Raw genomic sequence first — 17714 nt, 5'->3', positions numbered from 1 at the left:
CTCCATATCTACCACATAATGATAGAGATCTTTCTCTTGATATTACCTATAAATCAATGGAGCATATGGACTATTCATAAGTTATCCCTCCTTGTCCCTTGACCAGCTAATGTCAGTTGGGTATGTAGGGAAGAAATCAGACGTTGTATCTTGAAAGTAAGACCACCTTGTCCAACAATCTTAATTCAATTCAATTGAAATACCTCCTGTGTTAGGCCCTAGATAGTAGTTAATTTCATACAATTTGTATTCTCATTTTACAAATACATCCATAATCAAGGCCCAAAGATAGTCACATGTAAAATTTTTTCTCCCACTAAAGTTGTCCAAAAGAATTGTGTTTAGACAGGAATCACAACCCAGAAGTAAAACTGAAAAGGGGACAGCAAGGAGGTAACGTGATACAGCACTAACCAACAGGAAGACATCCCAGAGTTTAAATCTGGCCTCAGACACTTACTAGCTGTGTCATCCTGGGTAAGTCACTTCACCCTGTTTGCTTCAGTTCCTCATTTGTAAAATGAGCTGGAGAAGGAAATGGCAAACCACAATACTATCTCTGCTAAGAAAATCCCAAATGAAATGACAAAAAGTTTGATATGACTAAAAACAAAATTTTTTTTAAATGATAGGAGGCAAAAAGAGAAGAAATAATAATAGGATCACAGATATAAATTTATAACACTTTAAGGTTTACAAAGTTATATTATCATTTGATTCTTATAACAATCCTGTGAAGTAGGTGCCATTATTATTCCCATTTTACAGATAAAGAAATGGAGTCCAAAAGAGATTAAATGATGTCACATATCTAGTAAATGTCTAAGGGTGGATTTGAACTCAGGTCTTCCTGAACCAAAATCTCAATTCCTTTACAAAAGAAGAGAAAAAAAAAATCTGACAATTAATTTAAAAGTGTTAATTAACTAATTTAACTGTTAATTTTAAATTGTACAATTAATGATTTAATTATAGCTATGCCCACTTTACTCCACTTCTGGCCTTTTAATTTTCCAGACATAATTTCTTTGATGTAGAGAACTCCTCAGGAGTAAAATTTGATCTAACAATTCAGGTCAGCATTTATTCTGAAATTTATGAGTTGTTCTGACACTGAGAGATAGGTGACTTACATTTACACAGTCGTGAGTGTCAGGTATGGGATGGGAGCAATGATAATACATCTTAGATTTTCTGGAATTTTCAATTACTCTGTTCTGGTGTTCTCATAAAGTATTAAAAATGCCCTGGCAACTTCCTTATTTCAGCAAACAGTAGCTGAATGGATGAAGTCAATAAGCGTTCCAATAATGAGGCACATTAGTCATAGAAGAATGAAAGCCAAAAAAGACAAAGTAATAAGCTAAAGAAATAGCAGGACTGTTTTCTGAACTGGGGCAGAGTATATGTATGTGACACATGGGCATGGGTAGCATTGGGACAACTAAGTCTCTACATTTCCAGTGTAAAGACAATTGATGTCATGCTGTGTGCTCCTAGGGGCATTCATCCAAATTTCCTTATATGGAGAGAAAGAAGACAGTGGTACGAAAACACAGTTTTTCAAAGATGATGCTTCCTGATGCCCCATATTTTTAGCCAACAGAATTGTGAGTGGAAAGAATGAAAACAGCATGAGGTTAACTGAGTAATCATAGGAAGTTTGTATATACCTCAATTTATTGTATTCTAAGATCATGGAAACTGGACTTTGAAATGTTCTTTGGAACAGTTTGAACCTGACCCTCCCAAAATGTAAGGGAAGCAAGAGTTGTCACAGCACCAGACATTTGACTGTAAACTGTTTGATGGCTCAAAACAGAGTCTCTGAAACAAAGAACGTATTAAAATATTGTGTTAATTTAATATTATATTAAAATATAGGGGTTAAAATAAAATTATTTCTTACCTTTGTGCCTCTTCAGCTGGGGGAAGCTGCTGATTGTTGTTGCTTGAATTATTTCTACTACAATCTGATACCTGATTAAGGGAAGAAATGAGAAAGGTTGACTAGGAGGGAATGGACCTTTTTTTCAGCAGCACTTTTAGTTGATATAAGTCATTAAAATCATGTTGTATAAATTTTAAACTTTATTTTAATTAAGACCCTTAACCACAGGTTACTTGGGATCACTAATGTTCACAAAACCAGGATAGGCGATCAAAGAGGCTCAAAGAAAGTGAAATAATAATGATGACAATTGTATATTCCAAATTAAATATGAGCATCCCCTAAGGGATTGATTCTTTCCTGGATAGGATATCACAGGTAAGAATTTCAAAGGAGCAAGTTTTGAATAGCAGTGTTACATAAAAAGAGGGCTGGCAATCAGACCAATGTTATAATCTAGGGTCTGCCAATAATGAGCTATATAACCCCTCTATAGTAATTTACTTAATTTTTCTAGGCTTGAGTATTCTCATCTCAAACTAAAGGTGGGGTTGTATTAGACTCAGATAAACTCTAAGGTGTCATTTAAAACATTCTCTGGCTTTATAATCTGTGACCCCAATATTATTGAGTTTCAGTGCCAGTGGATAAACTAACACATTCTTATGTTTTTCTTTGTCAACGTTTATTGATTGACTGACTTAAGAGGACATTCTATCCTTTCTATTCCTCCCTCAGAGCAGTAATGTGGGGGGTGAGGTATCACAGAATCAAGTATGACTAAAACAATAACAACATAAACCAAAACAACAATAACAAAGTTGCTTATATATTGCCTATTTTATTAGATTGCATGCTCCTTTAGTGTGGGGACTACTTTTGCTTTTCTTTATATCCCATTTTATTATGTGTTTAGCACATAATAAGTATTTAATTAAAGATTATTACTTGGTTGACTGATTCTCCTCTCCATGATATAATTGAAAACAGAAGAGATCTTAGTAGCCATCAAGCCTCCTTCATTTTGCTTTTGAGGAAACTAAGGCACAGAGTTGTTAAGTGGGTTGCACAGCCATGATGCTAAATGACTGTTTCCCCCATTAGAATGTGAGATCTTTCAGGGTAGGGACTTATTTGCCTCTTTTTATATATACCTCCCCCTCACTTAGCACAATGGCTGGCACAAGGTAAGCACTTTAAAAATGTTTGCCAACTTTTCTCACACTTCTCTTCCTTTCAGAACCTTGCTGAAATATCATTTCCTTCATGAACACTTGTCTAACTCTTCTCTCATTATCTGCCCCCACTCTCTACCCCCAGGTAAAAGTATTCTTTCCTTCCACAAATTTTCCTACACTCTCTTATCCGGTTCCCTCCATTATCCTCAGCACACATTACTTATGTTGTATCAATATAATTCAACATATCAAAGTAAGTCACATATAAGTAAGTTACATATAACAAAGTAAGTTATATATGCCTGTAAGTCACAGATTAGAACTCGATCACAACAAATTCTACAAAACATCTCCTGTTTGATTCCATTTGTTGATGGTTTTTCTGGTCCTTGAAGATGACACTGAACTAATCAAGTCATTACTTTTATGCACCCACTTAACTTCTTTTTTGTTCTTCATTTTTAAAGGGGACCCATTTACCTAACTGGCTTATATTTTTTAAGTGAAAAATGCTTCCAAGATCACTATGGACACACAAAAAGTATAACAGGAAGAGTATATGATATTTCTAATGTTTCTTTACCAATGAAGAGTGCCAATATATTTAAATATTGGATACAGTTTTTAAAATTTAAAGTAAAAAGTAAAGGAAGGATTTCTTAGTACTTGCTCTATTTTTTCTCTCAGAAGGTAGATCTAAAGCAAGGTAAGAGGGTTTTGCTTTCTCTGAGCTTGTCTAGCGCAAGCATCATTCTTTCCAGGTCTTATCCTAGAATTCTTATTTTGTCTCTATTTCTCTCTTTCCCCCCAGGACATTCAACTCCTCTTCTGTCCTTTTATTCTCCTATTTGCTGCCTGATATGGTATATGTTATTGGTAGAAGTTGTTTCTCCTACAAAATTTAATACCTGTTTTAATGAAACACAATAAGCATGTTTGTTTTGGAACTAAAATTTTCCCAAAGTGAAGGAAAAGATGAATAATTCTAGGGGTTAACTAGATAGCACAGTACACAGGGCATTATAATGTCCAGACTAGTTTTCTGGAAGATCTCTGGATGGGCTTTAGTTTTAGCAGAGAAGTGATGAAGGGCAGGACAGCCACCATGAACCTGGTTAAAGATGGAGTCTGGAGTCTGGAATCTGGAGTCTTCTGTGTGTCTGTGTCTGAGACTCTGAGTTCTCAGTCCTCTCAGCCCTTAAATACCTCAGTACGATTACATCACTGCAGTACACTGAGCATGTGCCAATGGTAAAACCATTATATCACCCTATCACACTAAGTATAAGCCAACTAGAGTAATTACATCATTACATCACACTAAGTATATGTGAACTAGAGAACCATTATCTCCTCAATCACACTGAGTAAACACCCTGCTATAAGTATACTTCAAATATACCTTTCCCAGAGTTCCCCACTATCTGCGCTTCTCTACAGGGCACCAGCCCCGGAAGCAGAAGGACCTAAGTTCAAACCCTGCCCTAGCCAACTCAGTTAATCCTGATTGGCTCACCCAAAAAAAAAAAGTTATAGGAAAGCATTATACAGAGTAATAGAAATATTGTAATATAATATTTTTATAATATTATAATAATATGTATAATAATATAAGATTATATATAATATACATTATTTATAATATGTTATATTATATGTTATATAATAATATATAATGTTGTAAAATATGTAATATATTACAATTATTATAATTACAATATTAGAAATATCGTCCCTATATGGTGATATAATAGTCATCCAACAGGATGACTTCAAAAAGGCCTGGAGAGACTTACATGAACTGATGCTAAGTGAAATGAGCAGAAAAGGAGATCATTGTACACTGCAATAAGACTATATGATGATCATTCTGATGGACGTGGTTCTCTTCAACAATGAAATGATTCAAACCAGTTCCAATTGTTCAGTGATGAAGAGAACCATATACACCAAGAGAAGAGGCCTGTGGGAACTGAAGGCCTGTGGGAACTGAGTGTGGAACACAACATAGCATTTTCACTCTTTCTGTTGATGTTTGCTTGCATTTTGTTTTCTTTCTCAGGTTTTTTTTTTTTCTTTCTAGATCCAATTTTTCTTGTGCAGCAAGATAACTGTATGAATATGTATACATATATTGGATTTAACATATATTTTAACATATTTAACATGTATTGGACTATCTGCCACACTGGACTCAGTGTGATTGAGGAGATAATGGTTCTCTAGTTCACATATACTTAGTGTGATGTAATGATGTAATCACTCTAGTTGGCTTATACTTAGTGTGATATGGTGATATAATGGTTTGACAATTAGCACATGCTCAGTGTACTGCAGTGATGTAATCGTACTGAGGTATTTAAGGGCTGAGAGGACTGGGAACTTAGAGTCTCAGACACAGACACACAGGAGTGGGAGGAAGGAGGGAAAAATTTGGAACACAAAGCTTTACAAGCGTCAATGTTGAAAAATTACTCATGAATATGTTTTGTAAATAAAAAGCTTTAATAAAAAAAAGTCAAAAAATAGGTATATATGCTATATAAAAATAAATATTAAATATGTATGTGTGTATATATGTATGTATGTATATATGTATACATGTATGAATAAATTTATTGTGGGAAATAACAAACTAACTAGGAGAGAGGGGATTACAAAAGGTAGCTCCAGACCTAAGCCTTAAAGGTAGTTAAAGATTTCAAGAGGTAGATATAGGGGGGGAGAATTCTAGGCATGAAGGAGAGCCTATGAAAAGACATAGGAAATGAGATAGCACAGAATATAACATACAATAACAGCAAGAAAGAGAGTTTGATTGTATTGTAGCAAGTGTGATGAATAGAAATGGAAATTAGAATGGAAACAGGTAGGTGCCAGATTGTTAAGGTTTTTAAAATAACAAACACGAAAGTATGTTGTTGGGATGACAGAGTGCCTCGGTAATGTGAAGAGTGTTATTTCCCACTCAAAAAAATCTAGTCCAGCCTATTCTCTTTTTGGACAATACTTGATGTTCATAATTTATTTTTTTATGTTGAACTGAGACTACCTCAGAGAGCAAGCACCTTATACAAATTGGAATCTAGTTCAGACCTCCAGGGACTCATACATGAGAGTTCTTGAAAACTTGAAGATTGCTTTTTCAACTGTCACCCCCCCCCCAAATCTTTTCGCCTCAGGCTAAACAATTTGAGGTTTTTAACTGCTCTTTGTAGGGCCTGGCCAAGGAAACTGGGATTGCTTCCCTAACCTAGTCTTGGCATCCTCTATATGTATGCGCTCTGCCTTGTTGGCATTCTGCCAAAAAATAGCCCTTAGTAGTCCTAGACATTCTCTCCCATGCCCCAGAAATCTCTTCATCTTGAAGCTTTGTTCCAGCCCTGGAATCTACACATTGGACACGAGAGATGTGTTGGCAAATATTTAACCAATTCTCTAAGAGGAAAAATATTCAACACATTTTTAATAACCTGAATCATTATTAACATCTTTTCCATCACTTTCTTACATCTAGACAACAAAATGAGAAACCAAGGCCTGATTTGTAGAGTTTGATGGTTTCAGTATAAATGCTCTCCTGAGCTTGTAAGAATTGACTCCAATAGACCCTAGCCTCCATTCCTAAAGCCTCTCCCCATTGGATGATTCCTCCACAGACCTTCCATCCAAGGAGAGTGATCTAAAGCAATTTCATTTTTCTCCAAAAAGCACTCCAGGCTTTTGAGAGGATGTGTCCCTTCTCTCCTTTTAGGGATCTTCCTTCATTTGAATATACATTCCTTGTGTGCAAAGATTGTCATTCTTTTTGTCTGTATTTGCAAGTACTTAATATAAATATAAATGCCTATTTGCTGACTGAGAATTAAGTCCAAAGAGACAAATCTCCTACATTCTGGACAGTTCACAGTGAAGATCAAAGCAACTTAAAAATCACATCAACTTCTTGGGATGATTATTTTGTGATCATGCCTTCCCATTTAGCTAATAAATTCCTTCTGAAAAAAGGTATACCCTCCCATTGGCATGTTCTAGTTACAAACATTGCCTCAGACTTACTTATTACCAAATAAGTTATTACCAAGCAATACCAACCAAAAGAACCAATACTATTATTACCAACAGTCCCTGCCTTAGTACATAAACACGAATGCCCATTATCATCCATTCTGCCCTAATTCTCTATCACTATTGCCTGTAAATAACTAAGCATGTATTGACTCTCCTTTCCCATTTCATACCTGCTACCTTCAACCATATCTGGTTTATAATCTAGATCTGGGCATTCTTCTCTTTCCCTCTCACTTTTGGTTAAAAGCCCTTTTAATCAAATAAACCAAATTCCATGAAAATGCATTCTTTCCCAGTGCTAGAGTCCATAAAACCAAACACTGATTTCTATCTTCTTAGGGAGCTATTTACTTCTCATAAACTGAATAGTTGTGGAATCTAAAAACAAAATCAGATTATATCATCAAACACTTATTATCATTCCTACCTTCCTTAAAAGCATGGCTCAAATGTCTCTCTTAATAGGGCCTTTCTTGATATACTGGCATTCTTTTTTCCTCTTAAAATTATTTTGTATATACTTACTTTTTTTTTGACAATTGCAAAACCTTTTATTCCAATGTTTCCCCTCCTTCCCCCCAGCCCTTCCCCCAGATGACAGATAAACCAATACATATTAAATATGTTAAAGGATATGTTAAATACAATATGTATACATATCCATACAGTTATTTTGTTGCACAAGAAGAATTGGACTTTGAAATAATGTATACTTAACCTGTGAAGAAAATCAAAAATGCAGGCAAGACAAAAATAGAGGGAATGGAAATGCTATGCTGTGGTTCACACTCATTTCCCAGAGTTCTTTTGCAGGGTGTAGCTGGTTCTATTCATTATTGAACAAATGGAACTGATTTGGTTCATCTCACTTTGAAGAGAGCCATGTCCATTAGAATTGATCATCATAAAGTACTATTGTTGAAGTGTATATACTTGCTTTTGTATTTACAGGCAGGGATTGTTGTGATGATTTTTGCCTTGATTTCCCCAGCACAGTATATAAATTTGATTAAATTAATTCAGTATTGGGGCAGCTAGATGGCACAGTGAATAGAGCACCAGTGCTAGAATCAGGAGGCCCTGAGTTCAAATTTGACCTTAGACATTTAATACTGTCTAGCTGTGTGACCCTGGGCAAGTCACTTAACTTCCATTGCCTCCCTTCCAAAATAATAGAAAATAGATGTCCTTTTAAAAGATCCAAACAATGAATTCATTGTGTTCAGTTTTTATGTACAACTTCCCCAGGGAGGTACAGATTTATACTCAAAGGGTTATGGCAGATAAAAGATGAAATAACTGAGGAAACAAAGGTTAGATCATCTGAGCATATCAATTTATTAAACAATGCATGCTAATTGCTCAACAAAGTAGGGCCAGACCTCCTCAGCTTCAACCTGAACCCTAAATACAAGCAAGGCAGATTTTCATACATTAAAAATAATTAATCACATGAGGCCAATTAATGGAAAAGAAACAATACAACATTAGATAATCTGATTTCTATTTGGAGGAAAGATTAGGAACTTTTCAAGTTGAAAGAGAGAGAACCAATGGTGGCCAGACCTCCTCAGCTTCAACCTGGACCCTAAATACAAGCAAGTTAGATTTTCATACATTAAAAATAATTAATCACATGAGGCCAATTAATGGAAAAGAAACAATACAACATTAGATAATCTGATTTCTATTTGGAGGAAAGATTAGGGACTTTTCAAGTTGAAAGAGAGAGACCAATGGTACAATTCCCTGAATTCAAAAAAGAAGCATCCTACTCTGCCCTCCATCTCAAGGATCTATAAACAATCCAGAAATCAAGGAAATCTAGAGGCACCTAGGTGGTGCAGTGGATAGAGCCCCAGCCCTGAAGTCAGGAGGACTGAGTTCAAATCTGGCCTCAGACACTGAACAGTTCCTAGCTGTATGACTCTGGGCAAGTCACTTAACTCCAAATGCCTCAGGAAAACAAGAGAAAACAAAAAAGGAAATCACAACTGATTGATCAATATAAGATCAGTTTTCAGATAAAACATAAAGATTACTCGAGATGTACAATTATGAGACAATTCCTTGCATCAATCTGAATCTGACTGGTCTTTTGGTCAGTATAACCTAGGTTCTTGGTTTAATGGTTTCGAGACAGCAGGGAAAGGTAGTCCAGTTTTCCAGCCATGCAGCTCTAGGTTCACAAAATGCAATAAGATTTTCTTCCAATTCTTATAAATGAAAAAAGCTTTTTCACAAAACTAAAACTGGGCTAGACCCATAATCAAATTAGAAACTAAGCTAGTTTCAAAATTGAGTCTTAAGATGGAGTCAGTGTGGTTCTCACAGTTCCTATAATTAAACACTTGCTGTACTAATTCCCTCAATTTCTTCAGGGTTTTCATTCTAGGAAGAGGATAATATATCAACAACAATCAAGAAATTAAACTAAAAATGAAACTTTTTTAATAGCATCTCTTACACAAGAATTCTTAGTGGATTGTGGGATCATTCTGTGATCATATATTCAAATTTAAAAAGACCTTGGCAGTCATGGAGTGCAATCCCATCATATATAGATGATGAAAGCTCACAGAGATTGAGTGATTCGCTCAGACTACTACCAGTTCGAGTAGAATAAAAGTCCAGCTTTGTGCATATCCAAGCTCAGTACTATAATATGCTGCATGTCTTTGGATACATGGAGATAATTAGTGACTGATCTTTGGACTCTAAAGTCCTCAACTGAATGGAATCAAAAAAAATAAAAGAAACACAGACAATATCATGAATGGTTATAGTCTCCAGCATCATATGAAAGAAAAATAGAGCAGATGAACAAACACAAGAACAATCTTTGACAGCCTCCATTTTCATTTTATCTATGAATTATTCTACAATAGTTGTGTGGATAACATTAGGTCATCAGAGAGGTAACCCGAAGCAATGATCAACCACAGTCAGAAGGGCAGGGGGGAAAAAATCTTTAAAGGACTTATTGAAGTATCACTTTAAAAACAGGGCAAAGTCACAGAAATTTTTTTTTTTTAAATAGTATGGTATCTCAAGAACTGTCTTTGGTGCTTCCCACTTATATGATCTTCAGCAAGTCATGGATGTCTGAGTTTCAATCTCTTATGTAAAATATATTAAATGATGAACTTAGTTCAACAAATCTACATCTTTTGTAATCTCTTTTCTTCTTCAAGCTATACACAATAGATGGAAGAGGAAAAAGAACTGAAATAGGAGGTAGGAAACTTGGACTTTAGATCTCATTCTGACATTAATTAATGATGCAATGCTATTGTTGCTTGCAGTGGTGAATTTGGGGTTTTCTTGGCAAAGACACTGAAAATAAGGAATGTAAGGAAGAGTTAAGTGACTTGCCCAAGTTATACAGCCATGAAGTGTCTGAGGCTGGATTTGAAATCACAGAGATGAGTCTTCCTGATTCCAAGCACATTTCATCCACTGCACCAACTAGCTGCCTCCCTAAATATGATGCTGAGCAAGTCACACTTTAGTTTTCTCATTAGGAAAAAAGGCAACATAGCTTATCCTAACAGAAAGGCAATACAACATAGCAATCAAGAGCTGACCTTAGAGCAAGAAAAATCTGAATTCAAATTCTGCCTATGATCCAGGCAAGTCATCTCTCAGTGCTCTAGAAGGCTCTTTGTTAAGACTAAATGTTGTAGAAAGTTGCTAAACACTTGTAGCTGTAAATCTGCTTTTTTCTCCTTTCACATTTGTGACAAATTTGATATATCATTTTTGTAACTTTCTTACCTCTCTGTTTCTGATAAACTTTCCTTCTATTCTCTCCTGTGCATTTTATTTTTTTGTTGATAGAGGTTCCCTAGATCAGTTCAATCACAGGTCTGTTCCCTATTTTAACTACTTTCACACAGTGATGACAATAGATGTAAAAGGATCATGAAAAGTAGAAGGTTCCATAGGCACTGGATTAATAGAGATTAATGGTTTTTATTTAATGTCAATGTAGATGAAACATCTGGTCTGCAGCAAACTGAAATTGATTCCCTCATGTTATCCAGGCCACACATCCCTCCAACACAACTGAGTAAGAAGACATGATTACGATGTGATCATGACATGATTCTGCTACTAGACTAATGCCCCAAAAAGATCAAAAAAGGGGAAAGAAGAACATATGTACAAAAACATGAGTAACAACTCTTTTTATCATGATGGCTAAGATGCCCATCAACTGAGGAAAGGCTGAAAAAATTAAGGTATATGAATGTAAAGGAATATTATAGTGCTATAAGAAATGACAATAAAGGGAGCAAGTAGGTAGTGATACTAGACAGATTACCAGACTTGAGTCTCAGATATTTATTTACTAGTCATGTGACTTTAAAAAAGTGACAAAAAGATTCGGTCTCAGAGAAACCTGAAAAGATCTATATAAACTGATACACAGTAAAGTAAGCAGAAACAGGAAGACAATTTATACAATAACAACACTGTAAAATGCACAGGAGAGAATGGAAGGAAAATCTATAGGAAACAGAGAGCTAAAAAAGTTACAAAAATGATATGTCAAATTTGTCACAAATTTGAAGGGAGAAAAGAGCAGATTCACAGCTACAAGTGCAAATTCTTTTTCTTTGGTCTATTTTGCATGTGAACATGCTCATTTTATTCAGGCTTTGCCAAGTTCAAGTTTTTCAAATATGGAGCATGTAAATGAACATCAACAAAACAATGGTAAGGAACCCATATTTGGGAGGTGAACAAATTATAAGAGAAAGCACTGTGACTTTTTGGAAGCATACGTCCTCTTTATTAGGGCTTCAAACCTGCTGGTCAGTATTTTATCATTAAGAGGATAGATATTATCTACCTGGCTGTTCAACTTCTGATTCAAGTAACCCTTTAGGTAACAAAGATAATTTAGATCAGATGCTAGACAGCACAGATCAGCATTCAGGCAGTGCAGTGGATAGAATGAGTTCAAATCAGGCCTCAGATATTTAGTAACTGTGTAACCCTGGGCAAGTCACTTAACCCCATTTGCCTCAGTTTCTTTCATGTGTAAAATGAGCAGGAGAAGGAAATGATAAGCTGTACTCCAGTACCTTTGCCAAGAAAACTCCAAATAGGGTAACAAAGAGTTGGACCTGACTGAAATAACAACAGGTCAGATAACTTTGCTACTTACCAGCTCTGGTTTAAAGGCAGAAGAGATATAGTTCTTTGTTTCTGATCTAAGCAATGATAGGATTGTAGATTTTGAGGTAAGAGGGACCTTAGAGTTCATCCAATCATATCTTCTCATTTTATTGCTAAGAAACAAACCCAAAGTAAATGATGATTTATCTAGTCATAGGAAGTGAAGTATCTGAGGCAGGATTTTTACCCAGGTGCTCTGGACTCCAATTTGAATTCTAGACCATGATGCTAGATTAGGATTCTTTATCATCATCTGTGGAAATGGCTAGAAATATGAATGGTCTCCCTGCATTCCCTCCTAGACCATTCATATAACCTGCCTTTTGAGACTTTGTGTCTTAGATTTAAAGTCAGTCTTTGGTCTCAGGGCAGAGGATCACTGCCTCTTAAAGGGTTGGGCAGATTTATGGATGGCAGTTTGGTGGTGCAGTGGATAGAGTGCTGGGCACAGAGTCAGGAAGACCTGACTTCAGTTGTAGCCTCAAACATTTACCAGCTGTGTGACCTTGAGCAAGTAACGCCATCTCTGTGTGCCTCCCTTTTTTTCAACTGTAAACCCTCTCACAGGGTTGTTTCAAAATTCAAATGAGGTATATTTGTAAAGTGTCTGGCATACAGATGTGCTGTATAAATGCTTAATCCCTCCGTTCATCCTTATCCAATAATCGATTAGGGGTTATCAATACAGCCCAAAGGAGGGATAAGCAGTATTACATGGTGGATAGGGCATTGGGTTCAGAGACTATTTAATAGCTGTATGATCAAGGGCAAATTATTTAACCTTATTGTGCCCCAGTTTACCTATTTGTACAATAAGAAGACTGGGTTAGAATGGCCTCTAAAGAACCTTCTAGCTCTAAATCCATTATTTCATGAACTCTCCTGAGAGAAAATGTCGTGTTCCACTATTGTTGAGAGGATAGTTCAAAGATCTTGATCCATGCTTGTTAGGGTCAAAGGACATATGAGTCAGGCCAGTGCAATCAGGAGGTTGAACTTGAGAGGTCCAGAAGTAATTTCTGTGACCAGAGACTGCCTCATGGGCAGGACCCTGGTCATACTGAGAAAGCTTCCTAACGGGAGATGGATGTCTCCTTCTCTGATTGGCTGTGTGTGTGACCTCACAAACCCTACTTAAGCTCGGTGTAGAAAGAGGTCTGTCTCTTTTTCCTGGAGTAGCTGAGGGGATGGGTAACCAGGAGGTAGAAGGCAGGATGTGAACACATGAGTCTCTCGCAGACCTGGTGTCCACATGAGAGTCAACAAAGGGTCAGGGCAAAATGTGAGCAAGTAAAATAAAAGACTTTTTCACGTGGCTATTCTTGAGCACGCTACCAGTTTTAAACTACTGCTTGTGAAACTGTAGTCAGAGACCTCTGAAGACCTCAGAACGAGGTAAGCTGGGTTAAGATGGTTTATATACTGCAAAAGTCAGTGGCCAGAGGATTCTCTGAAGCCCTGGGAATTAGGAGAGACTGGCAATGTAAAGAAATGCAGAGTAGTACAATGGCATTGGCAAATAAAGTGACTGCCCAGGGGATTTTCCATTTTCCATTTTCCTTTTCGCATGATGAATCCGAAGGTGTCTGCAGAAGTCATAATGGAGTTCTACGTGTGAGTCAAGGCCAGAGGGAGGTCAGTATGGGACATACATGTATGTCCCATGTACAGTAGTAAGCATCAAAAAAACAAGTTCTTCCTTCTCCCACTATATCACACCATCAGGTATGCACCACCACCTGCTGCTACCTATCCACTCTAAAAATTATTGAATTTTCAGTGTTAGCGTTTACACCTTGGAAATTGATGATTGCTAAAAATCAAAACTTGACTTATTGTTATATTAATTGTCTACACTTAAGACATTTAAGAAAGTAATCAAGAAAATGGAAGTAATGGGACAGTTGGATAGCACAGTGGATTGACCTCAGGTATTTAACAGAAGCTAGCTGTATGACTCTAGGAAAGTCATTTAATCTAAATATCTCACCACCGCCCCCCCCAAAAAAGGAAGGAGTACAGATAGGATCTCCAAAGTACGTCAAAACCCTTTCCCTGCTTGAGAGCTGGTTATTTTTTTTTTTATTTAATAGCCTTTTATTTACAGGATATATACATGGGTAACTTTACAGCATTAACAACTGCCAAACCTCTTGTTCCAATTTTTCACCTCTTACCCTCCCACCCCCTCCCCTAGATGGCAGGATTACCAGTAGATGTTAAATATATTAAAATATAAATTAGATACACAATAAGTATACATGACCAAAACGTTATTTTGCTGTACAAAAAGAATCACACTCTGAAATATTGTAAAATTAGCTTGTGAAGGAAATCAAAAATGCAGGTGTGCATAAATATAGGGATTGGGAATTCAATGTAATGGTTTTTAGTCATCTCCCAGAGTTCTTTTTCTGGGCATAGCTAGTTCAGTTCATTACTGCTCCATTAGAAATGATTTGGTTGATCTCGTTGCTGAGGATGGCCTGATCCATCAGAACTGGTCATCATATAGTATTGTTGTTGAAGTATATAATGATCTCCTGGTCCTGCTCATTTCACTCAGCATCAGTTCATGTAAGTCTCTCCAGGCCTTTCTGAAATTATCCTGTTGGTCATTTCTTACAGAACAGTAATATTCCATAATTTTCATATACCACAATTTATTCAACCATTCTCCAACTGATAGACATCCATTCAGTTTCCAGTTTTTAGCCACTACAAAAAAGGCTGCCACAAACATTCGTGCACATACAGGTCCCTTTCCCTTCTTTATAATCTCTTTGGGATATAATCCCAGTAGTAACACTGCTGGATCAAAGGGTATGCACAGCTTGATAACTTTTTGAGCATAGTTCCAAACTACTTTGAGAGCTGGTTATTAAACATTCACTAGAATACTCCATATCCCAACAGAAAATGAAAGGAAGATATTTATCAGTCAATGATGGCTAAGAGAGATTTGGAAATAATAACCAGACATTTACTATGTACATGGCATTATAAGAAATACTAAAGTATAAAAAAGCAAGCTCTCTACCATCATAGCATTTATAATGAGATCAGGGATCAAAACTAACATATGGGAAACAAAAGGAAATACTATAAGACAAAACACAATTACTTGTTCAATTTTACAGCCTGGATTTCCCCATAGCCAATGTATAAGCACTGTCAGAGTTTAGAACAATGGAATATAAAGAATAGAGTGACCAATGGAAACTTACTTGAGGCTTTATAACTTAAGCTGGGTTGGATTTGAAGAGATGAAAAGCTGAAAAAACAGAGCATTCTGGGTGAGGATGGGGTTACCATGAAAGCTGGCACTGTTGACCATTTGGTCAACCCCAAATGACCCAACTACAATGGAACACATATATTAAGTATTGGAGTTTTCTTATGTCATGACCCTTTTGTCAGTCTGGGAAGTCTAGAGACCCTTTCTAAGAAGAGTATTTCCAAATACATAAAATGCACAGGACTACAAAAGAAACCAATTATATTGAAATATAATCATCAATGTATTTTTTTGTAAGACAGATTTACAGACCCCAGGTGAAAAATCCCTGGAGTAAAAGTAAAGTTGACTAGGTAAAATGTAGACATGACTATGGAGGTAGGGTCTTGAAAGGCAGAAAGAATAGTTCAGATAAAAACATAGTAGTATAGTTAACAAAATACTGAATTTGGGGACAAAAGTGTGGTCACAAGATCTCAATGGCTTCAGTTTCTTTATGTATAAAAAATGAGAACTTAAAATTATTTTCAAAATCCCTTATAGCTCTTAACATTCTATAATATTCTCATCCCCTCCCCGCTAAGAGGTGGAAGATCCAAAGGTATGGAACATTGCACATATATTCAGGTTTCTTCAATATATTAGTTTTGCTGACTTTGTCTTTTTAATGTTATTTATGACAATGGAAAAGATACTTACAAAATGTTGGTAAAAAGCAGACCATATCAATAAAATTTTATTTTAGAAAAATTTTGTGATGTTCCTTTTTCTTAAAAAGTTAATTCATGCCTTGGAAAAAAAGATACATGAGTACATTTCTGGCAAAGATATGAATTGCTCAAACCAAAAGTATCCTGGAATTATGCTTTTTTTTTTTTTAGTGACCAAAATGTCCATATAATTAAACCTACAGATCTTGCAGTTAGGCGTATTTAAATCAAGGAAGTTAAAAGACAGAAAGTCCCATATACACCAAAATATCCATAGCAGCATTTTTTGGAGGTTAACAAAATTGTTGTTTATTCTTCATTCTTAAAGAAGACCATGACATCAGGAAGGAGATGTCACAACTTGCAAGAGAATTAGATTTAAGTGAAAGAGGACTGTGCAAAGTCATTAGCCTCAATCTCCTCCAGATCCATCTGGATCCAATGGCAAGATATAAATCAGGATTACCAGAGATGGTCCTGGATGCAGTGGAGGAGAACCTTGGCCTTTTTTAACCTAAGTTCTTTCCCAGAATAGGATAGCAAAATATTGAATAGGTTAAAAAAAAAAAAAAGTACATGACAATAGAGAAGAACATATTTTCCAGTATTCCAAGAAAAACAACTAAAATCATTCCTAAATGTTTCATAATCCAACCTCTCAGGTTTAAGACCAAAGCAACTAAGGCAATGTTTCTTTAATAGAAGAGTTTCCAAGTCAGTTGCCCAGGGATTTTGAAGATTAAGCTCTGATCTGAAAAGTGAGGGTGCTTCAACAAGCCCTATCATCCTTTCTTACTACTGGAATGAATAGTCACTTCAGTTCTTCTCTTTAATAGCCACTCTAAATGTCACCCTCTCCCCAGTTTTCTTCTCTTGACCAACTTGACTCCCAGTGTAAATGTCACTAACAATGCCATCTCCACCTGGCTCTTGAATGTTCCATCTTTCACTAGGGACAAAATGAAAGAAAGGAACTACTCTTCTCTAGTATGACTGCAGAGGGTTTAAATTTTGTTTCTGCCTTTCTTTATTGGACTAATTTTCTTAGAACAAATTCCAGGTCCTCAACATAATGAATTACATTTAAAACAAGTTTCCTAAGATTGTTAATTTTTTATTCCTCTTTTTTATTATTTAAAAAAATAAGCTCACAGGGCAGCTAGTTAGTGCAGTGGATAGAACACCAGCCCTAAAGTCAGGAGGACCTGAGTTCAAATTTGGTCTCAGACACTTCACACTTCCTAGCTGTGTGATCCTAGGCAAGTCACTTACCCTCAATTGCTTCAGGGGGAGGGGGGGAAGCTCAGTAAATCACTTCTTTGTCACTAACAACAAAGGGATTAATTGATCTGATTTAATGGTAACCTGCTGACTGTTAAATCATTTATTTACTCAGAAATTTTCTATTTCAGAAAATTAATTTTAACTATGCTGTTTAA

At 36.1% G+C, this 17714-nt stretch overlaps 1 protein-coding gene across 3 annotated transcripts in view; it reads right to left on the bottom strand.

The window, feature by feature from the left end:
* SNX25 (sorting nexin 25) overlaps nt 1–17714 on the bottom strand; it is a 271192-nt gene that overhangs the window by 108181 nt on the left and 145297 nt on the right. For all 3 annotated transcript variants that reach the window (XM_031943724.1, XM_031943723.1, XM_031943725.1), the window contains exon 6: nt 1910–1980. In XM_031943724.1, coding sequence (XP_031799584.1) covers nt 1910–1980 — 71 coding nt within the window. The remainder of the gene's footprint in view (nt 1–1909; nt 1981–17714) is intronic.

Source organism: Sarcophilus harrisii, chromosome 6 (genome assembly GCF_902635505.1).
Source record: "Sarcophilus harrisii chromosome 6, mSarHar1.11, whole genome shotgun sequence".
NCBI classification, from domain to species: Eukaryota; Metazoa; Chordata; class Mammalia; order Dasyuromorphia; family Dasyuridae; genus Sarcophilus; species Sarcophilus harrisii.
The sequence above is the reverse complement of the archived record's forward strand: the minus strand, read 5'-3'. Positions and strand labels throughout refer to the sequence as shown.